This window comes from Alosa pseudoharengus, unplaced genomic scaffold (assembly GCF_046254945.1).
Source record: "Alosa pseudoharengus isolate Yale_2024_CS ecotype anadromous, Long Island Sound unplaced genomic scaffold, YU_APseudo_1.1 YU_APseudo_1.1_scf_3, whole genome shotgun sequence".
In the NCBI taxonomy this organism is placed as follows: Eukaryota; Metazoa; Chordata; class Actinopteri; order Clupeiformes; family Clupeidae; genus Alosa; species Alosa pseudoharengus.
Window position 1 is genome coordinate 10191485 of NW_027468718.1, and position 19899 is coordinate 10211383.

The following is a 19899-nucleotide window of genomic DNA, read 5'->3' on the forward strand; positions in this document are numbered from 1 at the left end:
CTATTCGTTGTATCCGGGTAAAATTCCAAAATAGCACATCCCCTCCCTACAACCACGTTATGCTTGTGTGGGGTTACACGTTTAAGATTTCAAAACTGCACCAACATTCTTTTTATTCAGAAATTCAACTGTCTGTTATTTGGTAAACCAGCCTACAGGGTGTGTAAATCAAGCCTTTTCACGAACATTTGGCCTAGCCTACTTTATGGCAAACTTATTTCTTATCTATAAACTAAACTAAACTGTCAGTCATTAAGAAAACCTAATGATTGTGTCGTTATAGCTTTGTGTAAGCCAGACATCAGCAACGTTCATTTTACACGACCAATCACTCTCGTGGCTGCCTGCACTTTCCCTGTCGTCACGGCTGCAACTTTCGCACTCGTTTGTGCTTTTTAGCGCCGTGTTCATCAGGTCCCGGGACACCCGTCTGAGCCTCCATGGACCATGTCAACAATGAATGAAAATTATCTTATTATTAACAAGTGTTATCAATTTGAGCGAGTATGCTACACATACATTTTTTTCTAAACATACAGGACTGCTGCAGACAATGACCTGCCAACCACCATAATGTATAGTGAACTTGCTGTCCTCGGTTTCGGAATGCACATGCTTAGTCTAATGATTCAGTGACAATATAGGCTACTCAAGTGAATAAAGCAATTAGCCTAATAAATAAAATATTTGTCTCACTCAGTACATATAGGCCTACATCTCGTAAATTGGTGAGCCATAGAATATCCGAGCTTCACGATTATTATATTTCAAGATTCCAATCTATCCCACCTAAATATGAAAAGTTATTTCTACTGACATGCTTCCTGGTGACATAAAAAAACAAATGGTTTCCCTTGATAAGGCTGACATAAGAGACATAGGCTATGCATTATGCTTTTTTTATAATTAGTGAGTGAGTGCACCCCCCCCCCCCCCAATCTCACTCCAAGCTGAGCTCAAAACTTGAGAACCCTGCCCCAGTATGCTGCTCTTATTCAATTGATGCAAGTTATGGTGTAACACCAGAGACTTTCTAATGTGGAGACACAGCACTCAAAAAATCCTCCATAGAAATGCATGGGGCTAGTTTGCAACGCCAATATGGCCGTTGTCTACACATATCCCACCCCTTCCTCGCCAAAATGTCGACATGTGTATACATTGAGCCAATCATGTGGTGTGTGTTGACTACATTGAGCCAATTATGTGCTGTGTCGTGCAGACATTGTGCCAATCATGTGTTGTGAACTCGACACTGGAGCACGGTTGGTGTGGTGAAGCCTTGCACACGCGCATTTCTGCTGAATAGGATGCCCGATGAGTACCCAAAAAGCGTTGCAATATGGCTGCCGAGTGGAGGGACATGCCTAAAAGGACTTTGGTAAAACAAGCTCGCTAGCTGTTTTTTTGTTTTTTTTTGGTCTTGGTCTCGGTCTCGTCTCGACTTTGTCTTGGTCTTGACTCAGTCTGTCTTGGCCTTGGTCTCGTCTTGGTCTCTGTCTTGATACCCTCTGGTCTTGGTAGTGTCTTGGTCTCGGTTTAGGCGGTCTTGACTACAAGTCTAGTGTGTAGTGCAGTGTGTAGTGTAGTGTGTAGTGCAGTGCGTAGTGCAGTGCAGTGCAGTGTGTAGTGTAGTGCAGTGTGTAGTGTGTAGTACAGTGTGTAGTGTGTAGTGCAGTGTGTAGTGCAGTGTGTAGTGCAGTGTGTAGTGTGTAGTGCAGTGTGTAGTGTGTAGTGCAGTGTGTAGTGTAGTGTGTAGTGCAGTGTGTAGTGTGTAGTGCAGTTCAGTTTCTATCTTAAAAAGAAATGCGTATTAAGCTGCTGGACAAATGTAACTGTATCATGTAAACTGTTTGATACGAAAATACCATTTTTACGAAGGTATACCATTTTTACGAAGGTGTGAAGTATAACCCCTGGACAAATGTAACTGTACCATCTACTCCAGTAGCAGTCTATCCTCTCCTCATTCCTAACATTGCTTATGTGTGTTTGGTTATGTGGAAACAGCAGACTACTCACTGTACTGAACAGTCTCCTGCATCTTCTCCCAGACTCTGAACTTCAGGTTGCCCAGGTGCTTTGCCACATTGATCAGAGCTCCTGAAACCCTCTCTGGATCCTGCAGTGTGCACTGGGCTCTGGAATAACATTCAGGAGTCAGTGCTGCTGTGGGTTTGGGTTCAGAACCACAGAGAAGAGAGAGACAGGAGGCAGATCACTCACCTTTCCACTGTGCTCTTGTAGCTCTGGAAAATAAGAATAGAAAGAATATGTCAGTCATTATTGTTATAATTAGGTATTTTGGAAATTGTACAATCCTGCCCCCGGTCCTCCATGTCAAGCTTAAGGTTTTCATTTTTTGATTGTAAAGTAACAAGTAAAGTGATTATTAAACAGATGATTTTATCCAAAGTGCACACAGACTTGGGAATTAACCAGGGAGGACAACAGATTGTCTATAATGCTACCAATCCACCAATACACAACTGTTAATAATGGAAATAGTACTTCATCAACAGAATATTATTGCATAATTTTAAGTATTATCAATTCATAAACATATTTTAGATGTAGGCTTATTTACTATGAACAAACCAGCATGGCTCATTCTGACAGGGAAATGTGTTACTGTTATGCTTACCTTCATGCACTGCATTATGGGAGAAATGTACGGCTAAGATACTGGGTAAGCTCCCTAATGTTATGCGTTAATCACCGGTGAGTGACTTGTTATGTATGTGTGTAAACTAGCCGGCTGTTGTGTTGTCGGGATGAAAGGGTTTATGTTACGGGATGCCACCCAGGTTGTGTAGTATAGCCACTGCGTATAATCTGACCCATTCCAAGTTGTGTGTATTGTTCTCTGTAAATGATGGTAATAAACTGCCAAGAAAGCAAGTATTCTTTGCCTCGTCACATGTGTGTACAAATACTTCATTTATGAGAATTAACATAGGTGCAATGCTTTACAAATGATGAACAAAGCATTTTGTTATAGTTTTCAATTGGTTTATAATGGGAAACTGATTTCATTTATAAGTGGTTGTTTCATTATTTATTAAGTATAAATCATGTACTTACAAACAGTTTTTGGATAGGCTTATTTACGATGAACAAACCATTTATAACTGTGTGAACAAATGCTTTAATGATGATAAATTATGCATGAATAAGAAATTACTAATGATGAACAAACCATTAACTAATAAGTAACAAAGGCTTAATAAATTATGAATTGTGTGTAGTTATTATAAAGTGTTAACACGATAGCAGTTATGTGATATATTTGTCAAACTAGCTTTCAGCTTAGATCTGTGCACATTCTTGGTGTTGGGATGATGTTGGCCAATCGTGAAATGGAGACGCACAGACCCGCCTATATTCAAGAATGATTACTTCCGCATTTATGAGCGATAGCGTAATCTACAGGTACACTGCAGTCATTTTTACTGTCTAGCCTACAACATCAAATACATCGATTGTCATCAGATGTTGTATGGTATGCACGTCCATAGTGGTGTATTTGCACGCACAGCACTGTTAAAGCGCCTGTGAGATCCAAAATGTTTGGAGAGGTGGAGCGCCCACTCCTACACGTGAGATAACTTAGTTTCAAGATAACTGATTGGTCAGTAGGCAGTAGTTTTACACGATTTGAGCTATAACTTAGCACATAACCTGTTCCGACCAGTTTTGGTTGACAGTATAAGACACCATGGTCATACAGCGACGCTAAAACAGAGCCACTTTTGTGTCACAGCATACCCTGGCTTTGAGCGCAACATACAGTACCTTGCTAACCCACTAATCGGGCTTCATAGTATACCCCACTGCAGAGGGGCAACTCGGTACAACCACGACCTTCTGACATCTGATTGGTCAAGTTCCCTGACCATCACCACCCCATTGTTTTGTTGCTGACTAAACATTGGACAGCTGACAGGGTACTGACTGCAAAGATATCCTCCTCCTCCTTCACCTCAGATCAGACAGAGAAACTATATTCCCAAAACATTTGCTAACCTCTGCAAAAACTGAACAATCCCTTCAAAACAGTTGTACCTGTGCTCAAAACTAAACACTGTCTTTGTATCATCTCACAAAGCAGTCTAAATGAAACACTACTGAGCAGTCATTAGGCACTGCATCAAAAAATGGAAAACACAGTGTTCAGGGCTCATATAGCTCCAGGAGACATTGTCGTTGTTTACAATACAGTGAATGCATTTTGCATCTATGAAACAAAACAAAACAAAGCAAAAATATTTCAGAATTCAGTGGACTGAAGATTTACTGTTAATCCAATAAACATGAAGTATTGAAAATGGGGGTTTGTCATGACAGTTTTGAGAAAAGGGTGGAAGGTTTCCAAAAATGTGTTTTAGCAATTGTGGAAAAACTGTATGAAAAGACAGGCACTGTACTGTAAATGAGAAGAGAAGTCTAAAGCCTACAATGTACTGTGAAGGCCTTACCTGACTGTTTCTGTCCATTGTTGATATGAATCTGCACTGTTCAGCAACCTGTTTACATTCTGAACTAGCTTATATTGGTTGTGTCACATCATTTGAAATGTGTGATCATTTTTGAGTAGGTGTGTTTAACACATGACATCTGTGCTCTATACTATTTCTGATTACCTCTGAAACCAAATTTTCATTTCAAGAACTGTGTTCAGGCAGCTGAGAATTTGGCTAAGAGAATGGAGTTTAGTGTTTAAGCGATTGTGAAAAACTGTAATGACGTTCTGAAGTCATCAATGATCATGTGATCAGATCCATATTCATTCAGCCTTCTGCTGCTCTCTCATCTTAGTGTTTCTCTCTCCAGAATAACACCAACTGATTCCACAACCCATGATGTGGTATGAATGAGAATGTCTGATGTTGAACTGTTGAGCTTCTGTGTTGACACTGATGCTCCTGAAAGAAACTTCATACCTGACAGGCTGAATCTGATCTTTTCATCCATCACAATCATTCAGAATATATTCATAAAAGATTACAGCTGAGTAATTTATCATTAAACCAGATCTTACACACTTCATTATACAGACGGCAGATGGTTCCTACCTGCAGGAATGTGATGTCATCAGCTCCCATCTTCTCCTCTATGGCTCTGATTGTGTCTGAAAGAGATGAGATCTCTCTGCTCATCTTCTCAATCTTCTCCTTCATCATCTGACTCTTCTGCTCCTCTTCCTCCCTCAGTGCAGCTATCCTGGCTGCTTCTTCATCTCGTAGAAACTGGTGAAGCTTCTCAAAGTCCTCCTTGATCTGCCGCTCTGTGTGTTGAGCCTGAGTCTAAATAAACAAAAAACCTAAAATGATTGATCCAATCATCACTCTTGAAATGATTTGCTTTTACATGATGACATTAGAAATATAATTGCTTTATTAAATAATCCAGATCTCACCTTAATATGTGTTGCTGTTTGGTCACAGATGAGTTTAACTTCTTCAAAGGTCTTCAGTTTCTTCTGTAAGGGCTGCAGTTGGATCTTGAGCTCCTCCTGGAATGAATGAGCACAATGTTCAGTCTACACTGCAGTACACTTACAACACTGGCACTATGAAACCAAGTTGCTGCATGTGTAGGGAGTGTGTGAGGGAATATGTAGATATATATATGCATAGATTCAGGACTGATATGGTGATGGCATGGGGGCAACACAACATATAGAAAAGGTATATGGGTGTTGCACATTAAGGGATATATTAGAGATGTTAAGATACAGTATATAAGGCACAATTAATGTGGGAAAATGTATATTTCAAAGATTTAACCCTCCTTTTGTTTTCACGGTCAAATGTGACCGATTTATAATTATTTTCTCTCAAAAATATTGTTAACTTATTCTGACTACCTTGAGGCTCCTTGACTTTGTTAACACAGGGCATCTGAACACACACAACAGATTTTGATAATTTTTATAACAATTTGAGTGTTTTATTTAACTTTAGAACACCCATGTGTATTTCTGGTCAAAAATGACCAGCCATTAGAAATGAATGGGTGAGAAAATGGTCAGTGTATAAAATTGAATCTAGGCACAAACTTATGATCAGATGGACTGTATGCGTCTGTACATTAAAATACACACACAAACACACCCTCACTCCCCCTCTTTGCTTCTATGACAGCCCCCACTGGAACCTTTCCCCAATAGAATCTTCCCCTTTCTGACTTGCATGAGCTCAGGTCAGTGAGGCCTGCTGGCCATGGAAGAATATCCAATAGAACACAAGTTGATGCAAAGGTCTATCACAACATTAGATGATAATATGTGTGCTACTATGGATTTATAACAAGTTATAATGAAGTGGTCATTTTTGACCGGGAACACAAAACTAGTAAACATAAAATGAACACAACAGGAGGGATAAAGAAAATTGTGTAAAATTGTAGTGCATAGGCTTACACCACATCTCATAGTCTATAATAACTGCAAGGGACTTGCAAACAGTGGTGATATCAACTTCTACTTTCTGTTAGAGCAAGTTTAAGGAGAGTTTGCTGCTGTACACACAGAGTGGGAGTGTAGAAGAGAATCAGAGTATCTCAGCTCAGAGGTCTGGATGTTGCGCAACACTCATCAGTTGAAACAGCAGGGTGTAGAGTGCCATCTACTGGTGCATTAAAGGCATTACTTCTGCCATGACTGTCTCACTTATGGGTGACCAGATCAAGATGTGTGTTTATAGAGCCCACTACCAGTATTACCAGAGTAGATTCTTACCTTACGGTCCTGTGCTGCTTCATCTATGGGATTAAATGTGTGATTTTTATGTTTCTTAGACGTCTGACACACCACACACACAGGCTGCTTATCCTCCAGACAGAAGAGCTTGAGTTTCTCACTGTGCAGACTGCAGAGCACCTCAGACCCTGCTGAAGCTTTCTGACTTCTCTCCTGTAAGAAGGTCTCACACAAGTTCCTTAACGCCATGTTAAGGGGATATTCTTCTCTTGAGGACTTCCTCCTGCAGTAGGGACATTCTCTGTGTCCTTTGCTCTCCCAGAACTGCTGCAGACAGGCTTTACACACACTGTGAGTGCAGGGCAAAAAGACAGGATCCTTGTAGATGTCACAGCACACAGGACACGTGAGATCCTCCTCCAGTTTAGAAGCCATTTTGTCTCTGCAGTAAACTCTCTTCTCTGTTGTCCTCAGTCTGGTTCACCAGCTTCACTTTCACTTTCAGCAGTCAGAGCAGACCATTCTTAACTCGGACCCGTCTCTGCTTAACGCTTTAGTTCAAAAGATTTTCAGCCTGCAGCTTCAAAGAGTTTTCTTCAGTGGTCAAAACATTGTTATGAAGAGGGTTTGAAGTGTCCTGTTTCCCACATGAGAGTGTCTATAGGACAGAGAATCAACCTGCCACACAACTTCACTTCCTGCTCTGGTGGCAACCAGTGACAGGGAGGGACTAAGGTAAAGAAGGATTCTGATTGGTTATTCTAAGTTGCCAGACCAGTTCCTTGTTCACTGCCACCCCACTGGAGTTCAGTTCAAAATTCCAGTTGTGGGTGTGAACTGAACCTGACAGAGACATGAAGACTGACTCCAGATCAGTGGAGTACACACAGACTCTCTCCACTCACAGACTTTGATCTTGACATTCAGGTTAAAAGTAGGTAAGAGCAGGGTGCGATTTGTAGGGGGGGATGGTGAGGATTTCCCCCCCTCTGGTTTTCCCATCCCTACCTCTGCTAAATTATTTTTATCGTCGGGGGGGACAACATTTATCCCCCTCTGCCCCTCATATTGATTAATGCTACTTCATATTAAAGCGCTGCAACGTGAGAACAGTCTAGTAGGCTAGCCTACATAATAATCTGACATCAGAAACGCACCGTCACCGTCAGCACTGATGCTGCTGACACAGTGGCTGCGTGATAACTTAATATGGCCTTGATCGTGCAGGACATTTCAGAATGTCGAGTGTGTAATCCATCATAAATGGCTAGGTTCAATGGAAAAGTTAGCTGGACAAATGAAAGAAAACGAGAAGGATTCAGTGAAGCATAATAATGTTTTAGAACCTTCAAAATTAGAAAACTGATGCAACTGAGATGGAGGACTGATGGAGGACTGATGGAGGACAACTGCACGTATAGTAGAACGTAGGCCTATTGTCCGAAGGAACTTACATTAAATGAGGAGATATTTGCTGAATTTCACAAAAAGTGTTACAGAAATTGCTTGGCATCGCTTATTCAATGGCTCGCTACCGAAACATCTGTAGTTTGCGGAGGACGAACGAGAAAGCACTCGTTTGATAAATCAGCCAGTAGTAGACAAATAACTTTTAGAAATAATCTGTACTGCAAAAACGAATGTTGGTGGGTATTTAAACTATCTAGCGGGTGTTTTAACAGCTGCAAGAAATAGAAGCTTCATGGTCTATGTTCTGGTTCGTAAATTATTTTCATAAAACTTCAAGTTGCCCTATAACTTTACTCTCCAAACTCTTCACTGCACTGTAGGCAATTAACTGACAGTATGATAGGCTATTTATTTTCTGTAGGCTACAATAAACACATTTATTTTTTCAACTTCTGCAATATTACGTACTTGGCTACTGAACGCAAATCAGCAGGAGAGAGAATGCGCGTAGCCTACGCAGCGTGTAGCGCAATGTGTAGGCTATTTAGTTACCAACTAACACTGTTAGCCAATTCACTAACTTAAGACTTCAGTGCCATCATATATAACGTTTTTTTACACAACAAATACAGAAAGGATGGAGGCAGCAAAAGTAGAGAAGTCATTTCAGATGGGGCAAGAACAAGGTAAATTTGTATGCTTGTCAAAACGTAGTCCTACCCTGCATTAGAGGAGCTGATCATCATACCAAGCACACTCGCTGTTTAAAGTCATACACCACGGTAAACTAAAACTAAAATGTTACAAAGGTGGCAAAAATAATATAGGGTATTATTAGCCATGACATTACTAGGCTATGAATGTTCGTTCATTTTTTTTTTTTTTGGGGTGGGGGGGGGGGTTTACAAACTTATTCAAAATCATCCCCCCCTCTGGTTTTTACACAAATCGCACCCTGGGTAAGAGTTTAGCTCTGGAGACATAACTACCTAACTACCTTACAGGTGAATAAACTGTTTCAGTATATTAGTACATATATTGCTATTTGTTTGCACGGGGCAGCAGCACAGGGTTAATTATTACACTGCTGTAGTTATAGACTCATACAGTTACACTAGATACAAACAGCAGCTCAGTCATATGAATGTGGTGTGGAGAGTGTGTAGAGTGTGTGTTGTGTGATGTTAACAGCAGCTCAGTCATATGAATGTGGTGTGGAGAGTGTGTGTAGTGTGATGTTAACAGCAGCTCAGTCATATGAATGTGGTGTGGAGAGTGTGTGTAGTGTGTGTGTTGTGTGATGTTAACAGCAGCACAGTCATATGAATGTGGTGTGGAGAGTGTGTGTAGTGTGTAGAGTGTGTGTAGAGTGTGTGTGTACAGTGTGTGTAGAGTGTGTGTGTAGAGTGTGTGTAGTGTGTGTGTAGAGTGTGTAGAGTGTGTAGTGTGTGTAGAGTGTGCATGGGTGTAGATTTAGGGTGGGACGCTCATGACTAGTCCTAACCAATATTTTAAGATGACAAAATTGTCCCCACCAATATTTTAGCAAACTCATTTGTGCTGCTGATCATTCCGACAGCCAGCACGACAGAACAAGAAACGTCGTCATTTGATTGGCTGAAAAACCGAGGGGGAGGGGGAAGGGTTATCTGACACGCATGCTGCACAAACATTGCTTTATTCTTGCACTGGTAGTCAAGCGAGCGGGTGTGTCAACGACAACGGTAAGTTACCAGGGCTGTCTGTCAATACATAGGCCTACCCCATAAAAGGCCAGAGTGAAACATTTTGATATTCCCTTTAACCTTCAGCATACACACAAACCCCTTTTTGTGGTGTGTAGATCAGCTATGCCACCCAAGAAGAAGAAAGGGGACATACGAAGCTTTTTCATAAAGCAGAGTGTAAGTAAGCAAAATAACTACAAGCTAGCAGTGGTAGTGACCAGGGTTTCAAATTATGCAGATTCTATAATGTGGAAAAATAGTATTAACTGGTGATAGCATATGTTACCCAGGATATTGTTAAAGATAAACCTAGCTTCTGTAATCTTTCAACCAAGGTCAGGAGTATTGATTAGTGGTTTGCAGCATGGCATAGAAGTCGCGCTATCACAATAGATGACCAAGTCACTGAATGTTAATTAGCCTACCTTAAGTTAGAATCTTTGAAGTCACAATAAACATTGGATCTGGACATTTTTCGTTTCTATTCTGTTTATGTTATGTATTTCTGAGTGTAGCCTACACAATGCCTACACAATGCAGAGAAATAAAAGGGAGACCCAAATTCGTTTGAAGGACTGTCATTGCATTGTTATGACACATGCTGTAAAAACGTGTTGGCAATGTGAATAAGTTAACACTGTTGGTTATTCAAATATAATGAATCATTATTTGATGAATAATATCCAAACGACACTATCATATACAATATGGTAGGAGGAAAGACAGCATCAAACCACTACAGATGGATGGCAGGTTGAGGAAACAGCATCAGGGCTTCAGGTGAGGTTCTAATTATTAGCCTACGTCAAATTGTCAATTCAGTTGGAGTCAGCAGCATTGCTGTACAATATAATGAGATGGAGTAGATTCACTTCTGTATTGTGATATTCTGTATTGCCAACAGTCTAAAATAACAAAGGAAATCGCCATTAAGGCACTGGTATCTTACAGCAAAAGAATTCCAATTACAGTTAAGCAAATACAAATATAATTTAGAGTCGCATAAATTCACAGACATATTCAATCCTAAACTATGGTGCATTTCCATACTCAGTAACATAAATGAAATACTATACTATATTATATTATGATTATATAATCTGGGCAAATTTAAAATTTAAGATATGCTTAGCTTCTGTTATCTGAGAAACAAAATTGGCATCTAGTGGTCAAACATTTATTTACGTTTAAACAATTGTTTTCGTCTGCACATATTTCTCTCAAGTCGGAGATGCTAGTTTAACTTTAGAGTACTATACATAATGAAAGAGGCTATTGTCTATTGACAGTCTGACTCTTGTCAGTAAAAGTTAACTTTTCAGCCGGGGGGGTCCCCACCAAAGCTGAGACCAAACCTACGCCCTTGAGAGTGTGTAGAGTGTGTGTGTACAGTGTGTGTAGTGTGTGTAGAGTGTGTGTGTAGAGTGTGTGTAGAGTGTGTAGTGTGTGTAGAGTGTGTAGTGTGTGTAGAGTGTGTGTAGAGTGTGTGTTCTCAGTGAGTGGAGTGAGTGGAGGACCTACAGGGAGCAGATAATATGAGCAATGATAGTATGGACAGCGTGCATGATATGATACAGATTCATATGGGGAAATATAAGCAATCTTATGGGAAAGGGAATATTCATGTGATTGAAGGACAGTGCCAGATAGTGAATATAACCAGCGTGTGTGATACGATACAGATTCATATGGGGAAATATGAGCAATGTTATGGGAAAGGGAATATTCATGTGATTAAAGAACAGTGCCAGACAGTGAATATGACCAGCATGGTCCAGATTCCAACCTCAATGAATGTTTCTGAATACTGTGGCACAACATATTCAGCATATTACATCTTGAAGTCTTAGATATTAAAGTTATCTTCCTTTAACATTGATGTTGCAATACTAAGTACATCTGAATGCTTACTCTCAGAACATGCCACCTGTATAATATCACATTGAAATTACATGAATATTTCATGTAGGCCTAAGCCTAATCATTGGAATTGCTTGATCAAATTGGGTTATCAGCCTGAATAAATGTTATCCTTATGACCTGAGAGAGATCTATTGAATAGTGGAAATGTAAAGGGAGCAGACAGCACACAGACATGTTGTGTCTGAGGATTGACATCATAAGAGGGGGGGGGGGGGGGGGGGGGTCTAAGGGGCAAACCCAACTACCACCCTGCAATTCACATAGTTACACAGTGTACCTACAAAAAAATATGATAAAGTGCATTGAAACTAAACATATAATTAGTGGGTTTGATCCAGCAAGCCCACAGCATGGCAAGCACAGCTTTGCCATGCTGTGGGCTTGCGGAGCAAGCCCACTATTGTTCTTCTTAAGTTTTCTTATTATTAGTGGGTTTGATCCTGCAAGCCCACAGCATGGCTGAAAGCCATGCTGTGGGCTTGCGGAGCAAGCCCACTATTGTTCTTCTTAAGTTTTCTTATTAGTGGGTTTGATCCAGCAAGACCACAGCATGGCTTTGCCATGCTGTGGGCTTGCGGAGCAAGCCCACTATTGTTCTTCTTAAGTTTTCTTATTATTATTATATCTTCCTATAAGCCCACTTTTTGGCCGAACTACTGCTCCTAGACCGTTTGAGCTATCGACGCGGTTCGAACTCCAAAAATTCAGGCCCGAACCGGTGTAACTTGCTTGTTGATTTCGTGTCGCTGGCCCTTGTCGTTTTCGCGGTATTCCCGTTTTTCGGCGTTTTTGGGCCCCATTGAAATCAATGGCGGAATGCTGGGGCTTTATGACATCACAGCACCTCATTACTTGCACCTGGTAGAGCTCTGCTGCTAGAGTTGATTACTTGCACCTGGCAGAGTTCTAAGCCATCTGGCAATGTCTAATGGGCTGGGCTGGGCTGTCTGTGTATATGAAGGTGTGTGCATGTAACTTTTGACCAGTATGTCCGATTTTCATGAATGAGGTACCGTTGGAATCCTTGAATGAAGCCCAGTTCAATGCCTTGCCAGCACTAAGTGTAAAGGTAATGTAAAAAAAGAGGAGACAGCGCAAAGCGCTGTCTCCTCTTTTTTTTAAAGCCAAACCATGTTGATACAGGTCATTAAAAAAAATATATATATATTTTCCAAATCCATTCAGCCCAGTTCAATGCCTTGCCAGCGAAGCGCTGTCTCCTCTTTTTTTTAAAGCCAAACCATGTTCATATAGGTCATTAAAAAAATAAATAAATAAAGTATTTCAACAATCCATTCAGCCCAGTCCTATACCCAGCTAGCTCCATTTGAACTTAGTCATGTGTACAGTTGTATAGATTATTACATTGAGAAACACACTATCATACAGATATCATGCAGCATTACTAATGAAGTTACTCATCGTTGCCCAGCAAGAAGTCCACAATCAATTCAATTGTCTTGCCACGATCTGTGGAGCTTACAGACAACGTTATATTACCATAGGTTCTGTATGCTATTTAAAGCCGACCTAACGCTGAGTCCCTTCTAGACGGTGTGTTGCAATGCATTCTGGGTGCTGTGCTGTGATTCGACGGCTCGTCACCTGACCCACCAAACAACAACTCTCTGGGATGTGGCAAATATCGCGTAAAAACCTTGTTGCCGGTGTTGTGCCCCTTCTGGTTTTTCCACCTACTGGTTTCCGAGCTGTTTCCGAGCCTGTCCAGATGTCATGTATACCTATCAACAGCAACTGACTGCTACCCACGTCGACAGATTCGCTACATATTCATAAACATTTTACTGGCCTTTGCATGTCGCACCTCAATAAAAACTGCACTGAACTGAACTGAATACCTGAGCACTACATTACTATAACATTTTCCAGCGGGGAAAATGCTTTTTTAAAGTAACCTAATTTCGATTCTCTGTGTCGCGCTGGATTCGAACCCTCATCAGCAAAAGTATCACCATGCGAGACCGCCTCGCTCTCCACTAAACTATCAGCATCTACATAACTTCCGGAATATACCGCTGTGTTCACTCAGTAGGCCATGATTCACCGTTTATCTGAATATTTTGAAACAACTGGTTACCTTGATTTAGGCTTCAAAAACATAACTGTATCATGCACCCTACCTTCTGTTACACCTCTGCGCTATCCATGTGCAAGGATTTGTAATAAAATCTACCAGGCAACGCACGGATCATGAAACAATGGGTCTAAAACAACTGGTTACCCTGGACTGAAAACGCATGATCTCGCTCTCAAACAGCTAGGCTGCAATAGCCTACGTTCCTTGGATGCATAGGCCTACACTGGCCTTTGCGTGTCGCACCTTAATATAATCTGTACTAAACTGAACAGCTGAGCACTATAACATTCTCCAGCGAGAAAAATATTTTTTAGAAGTCGCCTAATGACCATGACCATGATCTAGATTCGAACTCTCTTCAGGAAAACAAATTACATGCATGACCACACCGTTCCCCACTACACTATCAACACTGTGTCGATAGTCGTTTAACTACTTTCTATCAGGTCATACATCACTGTTTGTCTGAATATTCCGAAACAACTGGTTACCTTAATTTAGGTTTAAAACATATCGTGCACTCTGCTACACCGCTGCGCCATCTGTGTGCAATGATCTGTCAAAAATTCTACCAGGCAGCATATGGATTCTGAAACAATGGGTCTAAAACAACTGGTTACCCTGGCCTGGAAACGCATGAATTCGAGACTGAAAAACAGCTACAATAGCCAGTTCCTTTGGTTTAGGACAAGCAGATTTCTATGGCCATGGCGTCTCGTTTTTCAAAGTTATAGCCTATGCTATCCTACAACGTTATGTTTACGATGGAAGATAAGTATTTGCAACCCCTACAATGCTTTTCATTTCAGGTTTTTAATTTTAAAAGGTTAACCTCATATCCCTGTTATCACAAGCAGCTTCTAAATTGGGATGAAACTGGTTACCTTGCCTCAATTAGGCTACAGATGAAACACAAGCTGCTTGCGCATATACCAACATTATGTGCTAGTTAATTTGCACCAAAAGCTCTCCAGCTACAGCTGTTGAGTGTTTGACAGCGAGATCATGCGTTTTCAGTCCAGGGTAACCAGTTGTTTTAGGCCCAATGTTTCATGATCCGTGCGCTGCCTGGCAGAATGTATGACCAATCCTTGCACATGAATAGAGGTGTAACAGAAGGTAGAGTGCATGATACAGTTATGTTTTTAAAGCCTAAATCAAGGTAACCAGTTGTTTCAAAATATTCAGATGAACGGTAAATCATGGCCTACTGAGTGAAAACAACGTCATGTCCTAAAAGTTTTGTAGTTGTTGGTAGCGGTTGGTAGTGTAGTGGAGAGCGAGACAATCTTGCATGGTGTTACTTTTGCTGAGGAGGGTTCGAATCTAGCGCGACAGATCATCGAAATTAGGTTACTTTTTTAATAAAACATTTTTCCCGCTGGATAATGTTATAGTGATGTAGTGCTCAGATGTTCAGTTCAGTACAGTTTATATTGAGGTGCGACACGCAAAGGCCCGTGAACTGTGTATGAATCCAAGGAACGTAGGCTATTGCAACCTAGCTGTTTGAGAGCGAGATCATGCGTTTCCAGGGCAGGGTAACCAGTTGTTTTAGACCCATTGTTTCATGATCCGTGCGTTGCCTGGTAGATTTTATTACAAATCCTTGCACATGGATAGCGCAGAGGTGTAACAGAAGGTAGAGTGCATGATACAGTTATGTTTTTGAAGCCTAAATCAAGGTAACCAGTTGTTTCAAAATATTCAGATAAACGGTGAATCATGGCCTACTGAGTGAACACAGCGGTATGTTCCGAAAGTTATGTAGATGCTGATAGTTTAGTGGAGAGCGAGGCGGTCTCGCATGGTGATACTTTTGCTGATGAGGGTTCGAATCCAGCGCGACACAGAGAATCGAAATTAGGTTACTTTAAAAAAGCATTTTCCCCGCTGGAAAATGTTATAGTAATGTAGTGCTCAGGTATTCAGTTCAGTGCAGTTTTTATTGAGGTGCGACATGCAAAGGCCAGTAAAATGTTTATGAATATGTAGCGAATCTGTCGACGTGGGTAGCAGTCAGTTGCTGTTGATAGGTATACATGACATCTGGACAGGCTCGGAAACAGCTCGGAAACCAGTAGGTGGAAAAACCAGAAGGGGCACAACACCGGAACAACAGGGAAAAGGCAACAGGATAGCAGCATGAAAGATACACAGGATACACACGGAATTTTGATGGACGTCCTTATCAGTCTATGGTCTAACTTATAAACGTGTCGGGTCAACGTCAACGATAAGTAAGTTAGGCTAACGTAAACGTTAGCTATTTGCTGTTGTCATATGCTAGTGCTATATGCTTTAGGCTACGTGATGGCCATTTATCACACTAATTTTAGGTACTACTTTTACGAGGTCTGTAGTTCTGTCAAAATGTATCTTATCGTTGAACAGACTACAAGGTTATCTTCCTTAGACTTCGTAGATGTAGTTACTACAATTTGGAAGCGAATTTCGAAGTGTAAATATGGTTTTAGTGTGTAAACAGACCAACCGCGATTTTGCAATGAAGTTAATGGAGCCTTTTATGTAGGGCATCTAGGCTACTTTCACGAAGTCTGTAGTTCTGTCAAAATGTATCTTATCGATGAACAGACTACATGATTATCTTCCTTAGACTTCGTAGATGTAGTTACTACAATTTGGAAGCGAATTTCGAAGTGTAAATATGGTTTTAGTGTGTAAACAGACCAACCGCGATTTTGCAATGAAGTGAATATGGAGCCTTTTATGTAGGACTACTAGGCTACTTTCACGAAGTCTGTAGTTCTGTCAAAATTGATCTTATCTATGAACAGACTACATGATTATCTTCCTTAGACTTCGTAGATGTAGTTACTACAATTTGGAAGCGAATTTCGAAGTGTAAATATGGTTTTAGTGTGTAAACAGACCAACCGCGATTTTGCAATGAAGTTAATGGAGCCTTTTATGTAGGGCTACTAGGCTACTTTCACGAAGTCTGTAGTTCTGTCAAAATGTATCTTAACCATGTAGTATGTTCATAGATATCTTCCTTAGACTTCGTAGATGTAGTTACTACAATTTGGAAGCGAATTTCGAAGTGCAAATATGGTTTAAATGTGTAAACAAGACGCCTGATGTTTAATGTTAATACATGGGCACAGTATTATTGTGTACAGTAATGGGCTATCAGTAGTATGTAAACAGTTCATGTGTTATGTGATTTACATAAACTTGTAAACAACATAAATGTTAAAAGCTGGTATTGTGTTTCCTGAATTCTTACATTCAGGCATTCAAATGAAATGTAATTAAATAGCATATCAATCATGCAACAATGCAAAAACAATGAAACTAGTGTAGGCCTAATTATATTTTACATTAGTAAAGCAGTACTCTGATGTGCATGCTTTCACAAACTTTTGTGAACAATCTTAGCACTTTAAACATTGACTGTTTTGAAGTGCATGTATAGCAATATAGTATTAAAAAAATAATAATTGTGATGATATTACAATTTGATGGGGGGTGGGAGGAGGGGGTGGGTTCATGTAGGTGGGCCCTATGACCCCAAAGTATGCCTTGACTGGGCCTCAGGTCAAAGAAGTTTGAGAAATGCTGATGTAGACAACAAAGCAGCAAGGAGGCGTCGTGTGATCATTTAAACAAGTTTTAACAAGTTTTATGGGCTGGGCTGGGCTGTCTGTGTATATGAAGGTGTGTGCATGTAACTTTTGACCAGTATGTCCGATTTTCATGAATGAGGTACCGTTGGAATCCTTGAATGAAGCCCAGTTCAATGCCTTGCCAGCACTAAGTGTAAAGGTAATGTAAAAAAAGATGAGACAGCGCGAAGCGCTGTCTCATCTTTTTTTTAAAGCCAAACCATGTTGATACAGGTCATTAAAAAAAATATATATATATATTTTCCAAATCCATTCAGCCCAGTTCAATGCCTTGCCAGCACTAAGTGTAAAGGTCATGTAAAAAAAGAGGAGACAGCGCGAAGCGCTGTCTCCTCTTTTTTTTAAAGCCAAACCATGTTCATATAGGTCATTAAAAAAATAAATAAATAAAGTATTTCACCATTCCATTCAGCCCAGTCCTCCATTTGAACTTAGTCATGTGTACAGTTGTATAGATTATTACATTGAGAAACACACTTTCATACAGATTTCATACATATCCACGCAGCATTACTAATCAAGTTACTCATCGTTGCCCAGCAAGAAGTCCTCAATCAATTCAATTGTCTTGCCACGATCTGTGGAGCTTACAGACAACGTTATATTACTATAGGTTCTGTATGCTATTTAAAGCCGACCTAACGCTGAGTCCCTTCTAGACGGTGTGTTGCAATGCATTCTGGGTGCTGTGCTGTGATTCGACGGCTCGTCACCTGACCCACCAAACAACAACTCTCTGGGATGTGGCAAATATCGCGTAAAAACCTTGTTGCCGGAACAACAGGGAAAAGGCAACAGGATAGCAGCACGAAAGATACACAGGATACACACGGAATTTTGATGGACGTCCTTATCAGTCTAAGGTCTAACTTATAAACGTGTCGGGTCAACGTCAACGATAAGTAAGTTAGGCTAACGTAAACGTTAGCTATTTGCTGTTGTCATATGCTAGTGCTATATGCTTTAGGCTACGTGATGGCCATTTATCACACTAATTTTAGGTACTACTTTTACGAGGTCTGTAGTTCTGTCAAAATGTATCTTATCGTTGAACAGACTACAAGGTTATCTTCCTTAGACTTCGTAGATGTAGTTACTACAATTTGGAAGCGAATTTCGAAGTGTAAATATGGTTTTAGTGTGTAAACAGACCAACCGCGATTTTGCAATGAAGTTAATGGAGCCTTTTATGTAGGGCTTCTAGGCTACTTTCACGAAGTCTGTAGTTCTGTCAAAATGTATCTTATCTATGAACAGACTACATGATTATCTTCCTTAGACTTCGTAGATGTAGTTACTACAATTTGGAAGCGAATTTCGAAGTGTAAATATGGTTTTAGTGTGTAAACAGACCAACCGCGATTTTGCAATGAAGTGAATATGGAGCCTTTTATGTAGGACTACTAGGCTACTTTCACGAAGTCTGTAGTTCTGTCAAAATTGATCTTATCTATGAACAGACTACATGGTTATCTTCTTTAGACTTTGTAGATGTAGTTATTACAGTTTGGAAGCGAAATTCGAAGTGCAAATATGGTTTAAATGTGTAAACAAGACGCCTGATGTTTAATATATGTTAATGAATGGGCACAGTATTATTGTGTACAGTAATGGGCTATCAGTAGTATGTAAACAGTTCATGTGTTATGTGATTTACATAAACTAACAACAGAAATGTTAAAAGCTGGTATTGTGTTTCCTGAATTCTTACATTCAGGCATTCAAATGAAATGTAATTAAATAGCATATCAATCATGCAACAATGCAAAAACAATGAAACTAGTGTAGGCCTAATTATATTTTACATTAGTAAAGCAGTACTCTGATGTGCATGCTTTCACAAACTTTTGTAAACAATCTTAGCACTTTAAACATTGACTGTTTTGAAGTGCATGTAGGCAATATAGTATAAAAATAATAATTGTGATATCATTACAATTTGATAGGGGTTGGGAGGAGGGGGTGGGTTCATGTAGGTGGGCCCTATGACCCCAAAGTATGCCTTGACTGGGCCTCAGGTCAAAGAAGTTTGAGAAATGCTGATGTATACAACAAAGCAGCAAGGAGGCGTCGTGTGATCATTTAAACAAGTTTTATGACGAGGTCGATGAGGGTGGGAAAAATCGTACATTTCTGTGCAAACTTTGCCCGCACTTCAGTCACATTGTCTTTTAAGAAAATGCAGTCCTTTTTTCGGTTCCAGCAGCCAACAACCTCAGAACTGACCCTTCAGGCCTCTCAGCAGGCGCTGGCCTTTAACCGCAGCCAGAAGAGAGTCAGCAGAAATTTGATTGCCTTTAAAAAATCTGACTTCTTAAAAAATCTTAAACTGGCTGCATTACGTGATTATTTCTGAGATTCTGATACGTTTTTAACCATGACCTATAC

The 19899-nt window shown here is 40.3% G+C and overlaps 1 protein-coding gene across 1 annotated transcript in view; it reads right to left on the reverse strand.

Moving 5' to 3' along the window:
- LOC143100169 (zinc-binding protein A33-like) overlaps window positions 1–7409 on the reverse strand; it is an 11197-nt gene extending 3788 nt beyond the window's left edge. The window contains exons 1-5 of the mRNA XM_076263137.1: window positions 6743–7409; window positions 5420–5515; window positions 5076–5306; window positions 2227–2249; window positions 2023–2141 (exon numbers count right to left, since the gene is read on the reverse strand). Coding sequence (XP_076119252.1) covers window positions 2023–2141; window positions 2227–2249; window positions 5076–5306; window positions 5420–5515; window positions 6743–7138 — 865 coding nt within the window. The 5' untranslated portion in view covers window positions 7139–7409. The remainder of the gene's footprint in view (window positions 1–2022; window positions 2142–2226; window positions 2250–5075; window positions 5307–5419; window positions 5516–6742) is intronic.
- Window positions 7410–19899: the final 12490 nt, after the last annotated feature.